Source organism: Rhamphochromis longiceps, linkage group LG1 (genome assembly GCF_057381845.1).
Source record: "Rhamphochromis longiceps isolate RC_006_pf linkage group LG1, R_longiceps_female_GT1.1, whole genome shotgun sequence".
Lineage (NCBI taxonomy): Eukaryota > Metazoa > Chordata > Actinopteri > Cichliformes > Cichlidae > Rhamphochromis > Rhamphochromis longiceps.
Genome location: NC_140557.1, coordinates 29,992,628 through 30,007,162, shown reverse-complemented (window position 1 = coordinate 30,007,162; position 14,535 = coordinate 29,992,628). Strand labels below are relative to the sequence as shown.

At 43.0% G+C, this 14,535-nt stretch overlaps 1 protein-coding gene across 2 annotated transcripts; it reads right to left on the bottom strand.

Moving 5' to 3' along the window:
* Nucleotides 1–2,749: 2,749 nt before the first annotated feature.
* On the bottom strand, nucleotides 2,750–10,879 carry skor1a (SKI family transcriptional corepressor 1a). 2 transcript variants are annotated; one of them, XM_085411788.1, is made up of 8 exons: nucleotides 10,667–10,879; nucleotides 7,905–9,684; nucleotides 7,226–7,316; nucleotides 7,072–7,140; nucleotides 6,847–6,909; nucleotides 5,982–6,056; nucleotides 5,672–5,746; nucleotides 2,750–3,793 (listed from the first exon to the last, which is right to left on the bottom strand). In XM_085411788.1, the coding sequence occupies exons 2-8, from the start codon at nucleotides 9,672–9,674 to the stop codon at nucleotides 3,696–3,698; spliced, it is 2,241 nt and encodes a 746-aa protein (XP_085267914.1). In that variant the 5' UTR covers nucleotides 9,675–9,684; nucleotides 10,667–10,879; the 3' UTR covers nucleotides 2,750–3,695. The 2 variants fall into 2 exon arrangements, with proteins under 2 accessions (XP_085267914.1, XP_085267926.1); XM_085411800.1 differs by having other exon boundaries at nucleotides 2,750–3,790.
* Between the last annotated feature and the right edge of the window lie 3,656 nt (nucleotides 10,880–14,535).

Below are 14,535 nucleotides of genomic sequence, written 5' to 3'. Positions count from 1 at the left end.
ACAGTTAAAAGTCCTCCTTCACATCTTAAAAAGCCATCCAGAGGCCCAGATTGGGTTCTTTGACAGGCCAATTATGGCCCCCAGGCCTTGTGTTTGACACCCTTCATTTAAAGCCTTTTGCCAAGTTGGTTAAAAAGAAGAAAAAAAAAGCCCTCCCCTCCCCCAAATACTAGAAACACTTCTCCAAAAATCTTAATTTACCATTTTTAAACTAAAATAATTTTTTCTACTTTTTGGTTGGTTGCAGAAATTATAATTTAAACTTTATCTGAAGAACTTTAATATTTATACCCTGAAACAACCAAGCCTTTTATCACTGATGAGAAAGCCAGTAGGTGGCGCCCTATCATTTGAAATGAAGCTGAAACTGAAACAACCTGATCTAAATAGTGAACCCGCCTCTGTGGCCCTCATGTGTGTGCTGTAATGGTTCTGTATTTCCATCATGAACAAAACAAGAAAAAAAATCAGTATTACATCAAAGCCATTAAGCTTTGAGCCCAAATCCATTATCACAAATGGCTCTTTTCCACATACAAAGAATCTATTGACCAAACTAGTTCCGCTGCTTGTTTCATATAGGAGAGAATAAGCAGAGGTTTCATTATATTACTATGGATTGCTGCCATCTGTTGCATTGTTTCCAGCCGGGGATGGGACAGGTGTCCCCTGACCACACATGTTTATACAGGCAAATGATTAATAAGCAGACCAGACTGCAAATACTGCGAGACAACCGTCCCACAGGAGGATAACACGTCAATCTCCTTTTAAAGTCTTTGACTGGATGGATCTAAAGTGGAGCCTCGTGAGCACATGACAGTGACATCCTGTATGACGGCACCAGGTATGAAACATATCAGCATTCTCCACTCGCCAAAATCAACGTGCTTCTCTATGAGAAATCAGGTGGATACAAATGTATACATATTATACTTTTCACCCTCCTGCATTAAATGTTACTACTTACTTTTCAGACTAAAGGTTAAAATGTTACAGATTAAATTGTCCGGCCGATGTAGCTATGACACTGAAATGCTGATTACATAATGTAACACGCACACCTTTCACATTTTAAGTGCATTCAAACATACCAGTAGTTTTCATTTCCTGCTTTATGCATGTGTTGATCTTCCACTGATGACCATTGCAGTTAATTAAATGTACAGCAAATAAATATACTTCATCACTTTGATGCAAAAGTCATATAAGCAAGCGCTACAGCCACACATGGCTCCTGCTTGTTAGCTGGCATTGCGTGAGCGGGAGGGATGCCTTTGGTTAGCCTTTTTATTTTAGTTAATTTTCCATGAAATAATCTCTCAGATTCAATCTTTGTCATATTATTGTATCATTTACAGTATTAGCCTACGATTGATAATTTAAGCTGTGTGAAAGTTCCGTGTTTTCCCCCGTTTTATTTGAATGTGATTTATTTTCAAATATAACACGCATCAGAAACAATGAAGTTCTTCAATAAATGTTACTGCTAATTGAACATTTCTGCAACAACTCGGTCTTCACAATCACAGCAAGTGCAGTTTACAGTTTAGAAATATCCTTGATAGTAGGATATGTTAGTAGGATTTTCCCAACCTGTTATCATGGATGATGTCCCGATGAATCCGACTACCCTGCACAACCCAGAGAGGTCAAGAGGTCAGGGAGAGAGAGCGATGGCAGAAAAGAGGTGCAAAGACTCCCCAAAGAGACACAAAACAACCACAAAGGGATGCACAAGGACTCCACAGAGATACAAACCAACAATAAAGAAGCACAAAAAGACCACAAGGAGATGAAAAACACCCAATGAGACAAAATGACCATGACGAGACATAAAATGACCAAAAAACAGATGCAACATAATGGCCGAGAGGAACAAATCCATGGCAAAGAGATGTAAAATGCCTTAAAAAATGATACAAAATAACAATAAAGAGACAGAAGAAATAGAAACCTTCAACAAAGAGCTACAAAATGACCACGAGGACATGAAAAATAACTAGACGGAGCAAAACGTGGCTAAATAGATGCCACACGTTAACAGAGAGGAGAAGAGAAAACACGCTGCTGTGTCATTTGTAGTTATTTTGTGCCCAGGTTCCCGCTGTCGCATAATCCATCCATTCATATCAGACTCAATGAGCTTTTGCTTAATATTACAGCGGCTGGATAACACTACAGTAAAGCAGCCAATCGTTCCCGCCGTAGTTGTGCTCAGCTCTGCGGGCCTCGTTAGTATTCAGAGGGAATGAGCTTTGCCACGCAGGGCAATTACGTTCACAGAAAATTAACATTCATTGTGTCTCAGTGACATTATGTGAGTATCTCTCTCAGCATCCAGGGACCGAGAGCTGTGTAATCAATATCTATTAGTCCTCCCATCAGAAGAATTAGATTTCACTATTAGATCAGCCTGCTCCCCTGACTCGACGTCAAACATTATAAGTTGACTGGACATGTCATGCACCGATGTAGCTGCCTAATGAAAGAGATCATGTTGAACTCAAATACAATAAGGCGAAATATGAGCCACCTCACGAGGAGTTATTCTGCGCGGAGGCCAGCAGGTGTCAGGCTCGCACCGGTGAAAGAAACCAATGGAGTAAAAGGCTACAGAGCAGAAAGTGGCTTCACATTTTATTCATATGGACATGAGTGCATACAGAAACTGGTAAATTGTGAGTAAATCAAGTCAGAAACTGGCATTTGTTTCTATTTCCCACAGTGTCTTCTCCATATAAAAAAGACAGTCACGTGGACAAGAAAGGATTTTTTGGTTGTGTCTCACAGATGAATGTCACCATGGAAAACCCTGGCACAGAGAAAGTGATGGATTTGTGTCTAAAATGCACATGAGATTACAAAAAAAGACTTCAGAGCTGGCGTGACGCGACACTCGGTGAAAGAAAAGTCTTTTATTGTTTGATGTGAAACCTGAAGGGCTGCTGAGTTAAGTGCTCGTAATAACAATAATAATGTGCTCTATTCAAACCATAAACATACTCGTAGTTCTGATGAGAGAATTTGGTCAAATTCATGACTTGTGCCCATTTAAAGTGCTTAACCACGTACAGTGTTACAAATCATCTAAACAATAAGTTAAATCCAGTACAGATAAATAACAAACATATGTAAAAATCCAACATATTCAAACAAGCAACAGAATCTAAACAATGAGATACATTTTGAACTTAATATCACAAATGTACATTGCACATCGTCACATGATATATATACTGTATGTATATAGTGTTGGGTTTTTTTCTTCTTCTCTTTCTTTTCAGAATAGCTCAAGAGCAGACAGCTTTACTCGGGGACACTCCTTGGTTTGAGCTTTGCAGCTTCACGTCTACAATCCTGTGATTCCCAACATAAACTCTGTGTGTAAGCAAACCCTGATCTCTCTAATACAAGAGTTCAGTTTTATTCGTTTTCTTTTATTATTTTGAGGAGGCGTCAAATCCCTCTCCTCTGAGTCTCGATGGGTTTGCTCAAGTCAGGTGCTAAAATCAGCAGTGCATCTGTACAGCAGGTTGGTGCTCCTTGGTGGGAGGTGAGAGCTCTTGAGGCGGGCCTGTGTGTTCATATCTATGTATGTGCGTGTGTGTATATATGTGTTGCTTTTTTTTATTATTATTATTTTTTTATTTTTTTGGGCTGTGCTGGGGTCAGGTGCTGTGTTGTGCCAGGCACTAGGGAGGCAGCAGCGGGGGTTTGAAGGTGCAGGCTCCGGTGCACTGACGGGGGGTGAGCATCTTGCAGGAGAAATGGTGAAGGGCGTCGTGAGCTTCTGGGGAGGAACGAGTCCATCAGTGAGAACATGCAGCGGAAATGCAGACAATGCAACCTCACAAACTACCGATGACACAATGAAGTGTGAGTTGGATCTATGCCTCCTCTGATCTTGTAAAGAGTAACAATACTCACATATTCAACCCTTATTTTCTTTCTACTTGTTGTAAATGTTCCTCGTGTCCTAAGATGACTTCAGTGTAAGTGACAGGGGGAAAAAAAAATCCCTTCGCCCCCGCCTCCCAAGTCCTATTTACTCTTTGTTTCCACAAATTTGAACTTTCCCACCAAATGTTGTTCAAATTTGAAGAGAATTAATTAACATTTCTGTTAATTAAATGAAACAGTTGGTGGAGCTAACTCCCCGTTCGCCGCCATTAAACCACTGCAGAAGAAGAGGAAGCAGCAAGGAGACATAATCAGAAAATCAGCAGTAAAACCTCAAAACGTTGGACAACGATGTGAAAAGGAATAGAAAGAAGACAGGAAATAAAGCGCATTTCCACTCATTTTTGGGGTTTGCTTGAATTTGGCCACATTCTCCTTATTTCTTTTTGCAAATTGGGCCATAATTTTTATTATCTTCACTGGGTGTTAAAGTCATATGACTTACAAATGCTCTTTCCAGCTCACCTTTATTAATAAGCATTTTCCATTACGTACAAATTCATGCAAAATGCATTTGCAGCTGGGGTATTTTTTTGGGGGGTTTTTTTGCACAGATTAAGTATACAGACAATCAGATGGATGGAAAGGGTGTAAAAACACAATGTTTCTGTGCTGAGCTGTGGTGGAGGACCAGTAAAAAAAAAAGAGGGAAAATAAGCTGTAAATAAGTGCCAGTTTGGAAGATGGGCACTTTATTTGAGTGCTGCCTGCTGTGGCTTTTTGGTCACTTACACTGAAATCGCTTGAAGAGCCACCAGGAGGAACACAGCGGTGCTTTCAGTGTTTTAATGTGTGCATGTGAGCACTGCCTTGAGACTATTTTGAAAATTGTAAACCTACCCCTTATTGCTTTTTGTTGTTGTTGGTGGTGGTAATTTAAATATTGTCTATTGATCACTGATCACAGGAGATGTTTAATAAAAAGTTCCACTTGCATATTTAGAATTGAAGGCAAAGATTACACGTATTCCTTCTTGGACCAGATAAAATTACCTTTTAGCTTCTGTTGTATTGCATAACGAGCCTTTCTCTCTTGGTCCAACTCGCTGCACAAAGTGTCTATCGAAAAAAATGAAATGAATACAAAAAATAAATAAATAAAATAAGTAAAAATGTAAACTGCTGTTGGAGGATGTGAGGTGGAGGAGTGTAATGTATGTTGTTTGCCCCTGTGGTATTTAGAGTGACCCCTCTGTGTACTTGAACCCTGTATTTAAACTACTGTAACACTAAACCAATCCTTTAACGGGCGGCATTAGTTGCTGTCTACTGCATGTAACCGATACAGCACTACATAATGGTCTGTCTATTCAATTTTCCAGAGCATGATTTAGGAGAAAATAACCTTTGGTAACAAAACAATGCGGTTTCAATTTCACCTTTTGATATCTAATAATTTACTGAACTGCTGGACACAAAAAAAAAAGTATGAAATTTACAGGAAAAAGCCTGGACACAAATTGCCAATATTTCAATATGCAAGTGTCACTTTTCCTTTCTTTTTCTTTTTTCCTTTTTAGTTCAGTGCATGGTTTTTTTTTGTTTTCAGATGGATTACAATGCTTTATGATATTTAAACGTTTTTGTGGCTCCATTTTTCCCCCTCATAAACTTAAAGAGCATTGATCTACATCTGCTTTACAGTCAGAGTCTATGGAGGCGCACAATATATGTGTATATATATAGAGAGAGAAGGAGAGAGACAAACCTCGAACAATCTGCAGCTGCTGGACCATTTCCTCTCTGTAGGACAGCTCACGCTTCATTTGATCCTGAAAATTATCTGAAGAGTACCGAAGGCCACATCAGATGGAAACTCTGACTTTGTGGGGATACATTTAAAGACACAATCCAGGATTCAAAGGAGAAAAAAAGAATAAAAACTCCCTCTCCTGCAAATAGTTTGGCTGTAAAGCACGGCCTGTTTTTAAAAATCCAGACAGAGATGTAAAATGCGTGTCTCTCTCTCTCTGTCTGTGTCACTTTCACTCACAAAAACACGCTCGTGATGCTCCCACCTTTTAAATGCTGGAATTCTCTCTCCAACTTCTTCCTCAGCTCCACTTGTTCCACGAGCTGCTTCTGTAATTCCTCTGCACAAAAACAAAAAAACATCACCAATCACCACAAATCAGCAGCTTTTCCTAAAGCGCACACACACACACACACACTTCCACTTACAATGATATATTCTTGAATTTTCAGCACATAAAGATTTATGCGAGCCGCACTCTCAGGTGCGTTCACAGCCTCGATAACAACCATTTTCACTGTTTTCCTTTCTCGCTGCCACAGTAATTGCCATGCATTGCCTGGAGGTGGAGACGATAATAATGGAGTCCCAGGGTTTTTCCAAGCGTTGTAAAATAATTAGCTGCCGTGCCTCGGGGTTATGGCTCTGTTCGTTAAAATATTAATAGCCTCTAAACGATTTCCTCTTATAATAATAAGTCAAAACTCCTACATCTTGTGATTAAGTGGTTAACAACTATGGAAACACTTTAGGCCTAAAAAAAATTTAAATAAATAAAAATGGAAATGCACATTTGGATTCTGGCACGCCATCTTTAACAGGCTGGGGGTATTTAGCTCTGTTTAAAATGAGGTGGAACTCAATATTTAATGTTCATTTAATAAAAAATACTATATTTGAAAATGTTTGCGGTCTTGTTAGATTTAATGCAATCCAAACTGCTTAAGCGAACTCGTTAATATTTAAAATAACACTTAAATTTAGTCCTGATTAGATGCAGTGACCAGCACAGCTTTTAACACACCCTGTGTGTACTCAAATAAAAAAAAAATGGAGTAACAATTACTGGCACTTTATATCACCTCCTTCTCAATTCTAATCCATATTCGGGCTTGAAAAGGGCCTCCTACCTTTAGCCATGTTCTGCAGGTCTCTTTCGTGCACGCTGATGTCGATGCGTAAAGCTCCATCGGCTGCGCACAAATAAAAAAAACTAACAATAAAAACCTGATTAACTGTAACACTATAAAAAGCTGCTGAATAAAAGTATCGAACCAGCCCAAAGTGGTCAGATGTGGCGATAATTAAAAGTAAAGACGATTTTTAAAACAGCAGATAACAGAATGATTAACGACCTTGTCTGTCCTGCTCCTGGTAGGACGTTGCAGTGCGCTGGGTCTGTATTTCAGACACGTGGTGAACACCTAGAAGCGAACAAGCCACAAACATTTTCAGGTAAAGGACGAGGAGACGCTCCCGCTCGCATTAATAACCCGGATCGGTAATTACCGTTGGATCTGCGGGGGCTGCTCGATTGTTTGGACCCAAACGTGGAAGGCTCGTTCAGAAGCACGTGGCCGTCCTTTTCATGAGCATACACCTGTAAAAGGAACAATCGTCTTTAATAGCGGCACAGCAATTATTGGTCATTTGGTGCACGCAATTTACGCTCTTTTATTTTTTTAAGAAAATAAAAGGAGTGGCTTGATGTGAAGATGGTGAAAGAAGCGGGGTTATTAAAGTATTTTGATTTTAATTAATATTTCTGCAGATTTGTGCAAATTGGGATACAGTGGTTTAATTAACATTGAAAACGGGAAAAAACAGTGTGTGTGTGTGTGTGTGTGTGTGTGTGTGTGTGTGTGTGTGTGTGTGTGTGTGTGTGTGTGTGTGTGTGTGTGTTATGTTGTATCTATTAAAAAATGTTGCTGTAACTGAATTTGGGAGAAAATCGTGGACTCAGGCAGTTTCACTGCAGGTGGTCCAAACACTCCCCACTAACCACTCTTACGACTAATATCTATAATAAATAATAAACACATATCTACATCTGGAATTTCCTTTCTCAAAGTCTGAATGAGGCTAATATGTTAATGCACTCTCTAATTCTCTAATCTTATTTTCTACAACTGTGACAATTCAACTCGCCCCAAGGGGATCATTAAAGTTTCATTTAATCTAATCTTACTTCATGAAGAGGGGAGCCATTACGCATCTGTCTGTCCTCATCCGATGACCCAGTGTGAGCGGAATCCTCCGGTGATGCTGCGACCGCCTCGGGGCTTGAGGCTGCATCGGCCTGCTCCTGACTCTCCTCAGCACCCGAGCACACCCGCTCCGGTACAGGGGAGTCGCGGTGGTCTCCTCCCGGTGATATCCGGATCGGATCCTCTTCGCCTTGTCCCCGGTTGGACTCCACGTCCACGTCCAGGTCGTCGTCGTCGTCGTCGTCCACCACGCTGTCTCTGTCCGGTGATATCGATCTGTAGCTGGAGCTCTCGCTGATAAAATCCGGGGACAGGTAGCCGGGGCGTATCCCGTAGGAGTCCCGGTTGCCGTACAGTTTGGCAATGGTCTCTGCGTCTTTGACGACGGGTCTAAAGGCGGAGATATAGCTGATTTTCCTCTGAGAGGTCTCGTCCCCGGACTTGTCCTCGTCGTTCCGGGTGGAGGAGGACTGGGAGCTGGGGCAGCGCTCTCCGCCGTCCTGCTGGTGGTGAGGGTGGTGGTTGGTGTCTTTTGGTGTGTTTGCGCCCCTCTCGCTCTGGTCCGACAGGTCGAGTTCGGCCGGCCGGACGCTTAGCAGCTCTGGGGGAGGTTTGGGTGGGGAGCCCGGGTAGGGCGGCATCGGTAGGCCTCCAGCTGCAGGCCAAAACATGGGGAAGGCCGGGTAGATCGGATCCTTTGTGCCGGGCCAAAACACACCGGGGATGTTGTTTTTGTTCACGTCAGGCACCCCGTCGCTCTTTTTCTGACACAGCCCATAACTAGGGAAGCCGTAGGGGTGGTGAGGGAACAGAGGTGGGGGGATTTTCTGAAGCATGCCAAAGCTCTTGCTGGGCACCGGGATGACCGGGTAACTCCGTTCGCCCCTCGCCAGACTCAGGTTGTTGCTCCCCTGATCCTCGTCGCAGCGCAATGTTTTGTGGGGGATCTCCGGGGAGCTGCTTTGAACCAGGCTGGACGAGGCCTGTGATTTCATGGGCGAGGACATCCCCGAGCCGCTCATGGGCAGAGTCCTCTTTCTGCTCCCCCCGTTGAACATGGCCTTCACATCCTCCCACGCGTGGCAAATATCATCATTGGATTTTTTTTCCGTCAGTTTCAAATGGCGTCTCCACGAATTGAAGTTGGCCGCGTCCGGCTGCAGATACTTGGACTCTGGGGTGCGGTGGGAGTGGAAAATGAATTTATTGGGAGAGAAATACATGTTGCAAAAGCTGCACTTGATGCACTTCGCTCTGGAGCTGTTGTATCTCGCGGGTATAAAGCTGCCCCTGCAGCCCCATGCGCACTCGTGAGACACGTCAAATGCAAAATTTTCTGGTAGCTTTGGCGGGCTGTGCGCTCCCAGGAAGGACTTGCAGAGCCTCTCGGCCTCCCTTTTGGTGATCATGCCGCAGCGCCTGGAGGAAATGGGCATAGCCCCGGCCCGGCGCAGGAGTTCCAGCTGCACCGGCGTGCACTGCACACAGGTGATGCCCAGAGCCACCCGGCGGTTGTGTATCTCGTTGTAGCTGTAGTTTTTCAGCAAGGTGTTGGAAATCTGCGCCAGACACAGTCTCTCCTTGCCGTCTATGACAAGAGACACGATGGGCACCCCGTACAGGGATGTCTCACTCACTTGGTTCGGTTTGAGAGAGCCGGGGCTGGAAAAGCTCTGCGCGCCCTGCTTTAAACTTGGGGAAGAGCTAGCGTCTCGTCCCGCGTCTCGAAGCTGTCCGGGCATCGACTCCATCCCTGGAAGCCTGTGAGTCAAACAGAAGACAAGACAGTGAACCGGAGGCCCGTGGGGTTGTTTACGCAAGCACTATATGTTTACCGTGTTCTGAATCTTCGCATGACTCAAGTCTGCGAGAAAAATGAAAAACATCACAGAAAACGAATAAAAATACTTTAAAACGCCTAAATAATAACCATTTGAAAGGCAAATATTAAATATATATTATTTCCGTATTATTATAATCGGCATTGACCAAAAATTATATATATAAAAGTAATTATTACAATTGTGTCATAATTAAAATGAAGCAATAGCAGAGGGTCTTTTAACTGTTTGAATAATAATAATAATAATAATAATAATAATAATAATAATAATAATAATAATACTTTTTAAGTGAAATTAATTAGATGTATTTATTATTTCAGCATGATTTCCGTGCTCTCTGCCTCCTCTCCTGTCCTACAGGCTCCTGCGCGTTGGTGGATCTACTTCTACCGCTACTCTTTATCCTGAAATCGGCTCAGCCGTTAAGGGGGAACTACTTAAGGGTCACATAAGAATCTTATAGGTGGATAAGGACAGAAGGAAAATGCAGCCTGAGCTGCGTCAATGCGCTTAGCGGAGAGGAAAAGAACAACTATAAGCCGCTTTCCCGCGAGCTAATTACACAGGTCCAAGCGTGCGTCTTTGCATTGTTAATAAAAGACCAGGTCCATATATAATTAAAGCTTCTGCGCAGATTAGCCGCAGACGACTGCTCGAAATTAGGTTGAAGCGGGCCTATCTCACGTTCCCCTGCGCGTACTTAACTTTCTGCGTCTCTTGTGCCAAAACGCACGCAAACCCCTGCTTTTATTTTGTTACTATTTTGAAGTATTACGAAGCCACTGATACAGCCGAGTTACGGTCAAATCGCGAGAAATTAAATTAAATTAGCTGTTGTAAATTGTTGTTGTAATTTTAGGATGAATTTGGTGATAAGGAAAACAAAAACAGAGACATACCTTTCTCTCCTGTAAAAGCAACACACCGTAGGGGAAGTCAGGCTGGGAAATCAATATTAACAATAAATAAAATGAAAATAAACAGACAAAAATTGAGAGAGTCCAGAGAGGGAGAGAGGATGGAGAAAAGAAGGCGCACTGGCAGTGAAAGCGCTGAGGAGGAGCCTTTATTTCAGTGCATTTCAGGGCAGGCAGCAGCACGCGGGACCTCCATCCTGTCGGAGCAAGGGGAGGTGACTGGCGCGCAGACAGGAAACACATGGCACCTCTCTCTCTCTCCCCCCCCCCCCCCCCTCTCTCTCTCTCTCTGTGTCTTGTCATGCTGGTGTGTAATGGCTCTCTCTCTCTCTGAGTCTCACCCTCTCTCTCTCTCTCTGCAGCTCAAACATGATCAGAAACAAAAATATCAATTAGGCCCCTGCTGACCCCAGATGGAAAATCATTTTGGCCCTCAGACTCGTGATTATATATTTATTTATTTGCTATTATATATAAATTAAGAAGGAGACATCGTGACATCATCGGAGATATCTGCACAAAGATACCAAAAATAAAGGAAAAATATAACGCCACAGTCGTGACCCTTTTCTGAACCCAGTCAAGGACCCTCTAGGGGGCCTCCACCCGGATCCCATAATGTTGTCGGGGAGGTAATCACCGCTGGTCTTAACAGATCGGGCTCGGTGTGTATTAATGATAAGCTCCGATCTAATCACGCAGATCTTGTATTATTTCCGCCGAAGTTGGAGCTCACCGACAAACCGGAGTGGCACAGTGGAGGGCACCAGGAATGACTAAAGGCCCGGGTTCATCAAGTTACACGGCCATCTGTTCGGCTTCCACGCCGGCCACACAAATCAATCCCAGGCTTTGGCGATTAAAAAAGAAACAGAAAGGGGGGGGGGGGGGGGGGGGGGGGGAGTCAGAAAGGAGAAAATGATTTGAAAGACAGAAAGCAGAGAAAGACGCTTGGACCTGGAAGTGACTGTGTTTAGAGTCTTTGCGTGTAATCTGGAGTGAGCTCATGATGATGATGCCTCAGGCTGTCTCACACACACACACACACACACACACACACACACACACACACACACACACACACACACACACACACACACACACACACACACGCGGATCAACAGAATATTTGATTCAGTCCTGTAATAACCGGATCGATGGATAATAGTGTCACTGAGATAATGCCGTGCCGTTTTAGAGCAATATTTGGAAATCAAGTAAATAATACAAAGTCAGATTTGCTTTCCTACATCAGCCACACTTTTGTCTCAGGACTACACCCTTTCGGAGGCTAAATTAAAGTAAAAAACAAAACACATCTCCTACATCCAGCATTGTGATGTCACATAAAGACGGCCATAAAACATCTCACTCAATACACCTTTAGTCCCAGTTTCACTCACACAGAGAGAGACATGCTGACGCACTATTTCTCATGTTTATTGCTCTCACTAATCAGTATCAGGACTCCATTATTTACACTGTCTAAAAAAAACAGAAGTTCATCTAAAAGTTCACTTGTGGAAGATGAAACATTAACTTATAATCAACAATCAGAGAGGAGTCAGATTTGACTCATTATGTTCGATACAAATAATTTCTCTGATGCTGTTTGAGGAACATTCGCAGAAAAAAGTCAGAAAGGTCTCACAGCTCCTGCGTGGCCTGTTCTTTAGATCAGCTCAGATGTTTCCTCTGAAAATGATGACGTGTTAAAAGCCGGTGCTTTGGCTCATTTCACAGACAAACCAGCTGCAGAACATCCCCAGAGTGCCCCGCGCATGACAACTTTACTGGGCACTTATGGAGGGCGAGCAAAGCCCGGCTCTGCCATCGCACCGACCGCTGCACAAACACGCACTGACAGCAGGCAGGAAGCGGAGCAGCTCGTGGCGAATAAAACCGGGACATGCTTCACACTCTCGAGCCGAGTGCCTGCGCGTGGAGAGTGTATGAAGTGTGGCTTGGAGTGCAGAGCGAGTGACGAGCGTGTATGAAGTATCATCAGCCCGCGTGCAGCCTGAGCTCCCCAGCTTTACCTCCCTGCAATATTGATGCTGAACCTGATCCTAAGCGCATCCTCTCCTCTTTCACCATCAAGAGCCCCCCCTCCACACACACACCACCGCCCCACCCCCCAGCAGCCCCCCGCCAATAATTACAATTTTATACTGTAATTATTCCTCTCTTTTTAATTATTTAGACCGCCGACTTGAATGCAGCCATTGTCGCCGCGTATTCCGGGGGAAACGTGAGCTGACGTGGCTGGCTCAGCAGCGAGGGGGGTTTTTAATTAGACATTTCAGCGGTAATTTTAGGCGAGCTCTTACTGCTGGATGGCCTACAAATTAGCGGGCCTCATTGATATGCGCCCAATTGTTTAAACAAACCTTTAACCTGAAATATTAATGCGCCTCAGCTCACCACAGGTGAACTGCTGGGACTATTTGGCCTAAACACAACAGCGTTTTATTATTTATTTATTTATCGACTGGTTGATTTATTGATTGTTCTGTCTAATCATCTTTTGGTTCTCACTTTGTACTCTTGATTTTTTTTCTTTTTGCTAATTTATAACCGGAACATTTGAGACTTTGGCGCAAAAGTCCAGGGGCACGAAACACCACGTGGGCAAATCCTGGTCCTCGGCTCTCTCCCTTTTCTCTTTACTGTCTTCTGTCTTTCTCACACTTATTATCTACTCCAGTTTATTCAGAGTTTAAAGTGGTGACGAAGAATGTAACCTTTCCCACTCTGCACTGGGAGAGTTTCCATCCTCTTTGTTTTGGCTCATTATGATTTTTTTTTGTATTTAGGCGCTTAAAAAGCGTCTCTCTGCTTTATGTCGAGCACTTTGAAATAAAAAAAAATTACACAGACAAAAACCTCCCTTCGTCATCCTCCTTTAAACTCTGTGCTGAAGAAATGTGACAGTGATTTCTATCATTTTCAGCTAGGACACAATTTATGTCTGTTTTTTTTCTTTTAAGCTTGATTAATTTTATTGATTTATTGCCTTATTAACAACCTCCCATTTAATCGTCTGTTTTTTCTTTCTTTCTTTTTTTTCTTTTTTTTTTTTTTTTACCACTTTTTGCAATGTCCAGTGCAAAAAAGCAAAAAAGCAAATGAAATGTCTGAAGGCTCTTGTCAAAAACACCCACTGTGGGGAAACAAATGTGTCTAAAAAGAAAAAAGAAAAAAAGTGCATTAGAAAAAACTGCAGTGTTCAAACACTGCGGGGTTTTTTCTGCCTTTGTGGGACTGAAGCTGAAGCATATTCATACTTTTATGCTTGAATCCTGTCACGTGATTGAAAGAGATAAATCAAGCCCACCTCAATCAGGACAGATTTAATAAGAGGCCAAATGTTTTATAATTAACAGTTGTATCAGCACCCTATAAAAGCGTGACCCCTATAAATCCCATTTTAGAGACCAATCAATCCTTCTCTCGGACTAAAGGGCCTATTGATCCCTCCCTGCTCGGCTCACTTAAACACTTTCTCCGCATCCTTTTTTTTTGGTTTCCAGTGAAAAGAGCATTTCGATCGCACTTTTTTATTGGAGGAATGAGTGCGGGGAAGCGATGCCTCGAAAATTAAACGGTGACATTTTAATTACAGGACATTGATAAAGGGATCTGGGTACATGGCGGCCACTCATTGTCCCGCCTGATGTGCTAATCAAGTCGGACTGCTCTGGGGAAAAAAGGTCACCGGCCGGTACAAAAGCGGAGAGGCAGCTCGGTGGGATTTTGGGAATATGAAGGTCCGGGAGTGGCAGAAATGAAGACGCATCTCCAAACAAAAGCGCGGTCAATATCCCGGAGAGAGGCCCGCCAGATGAGAT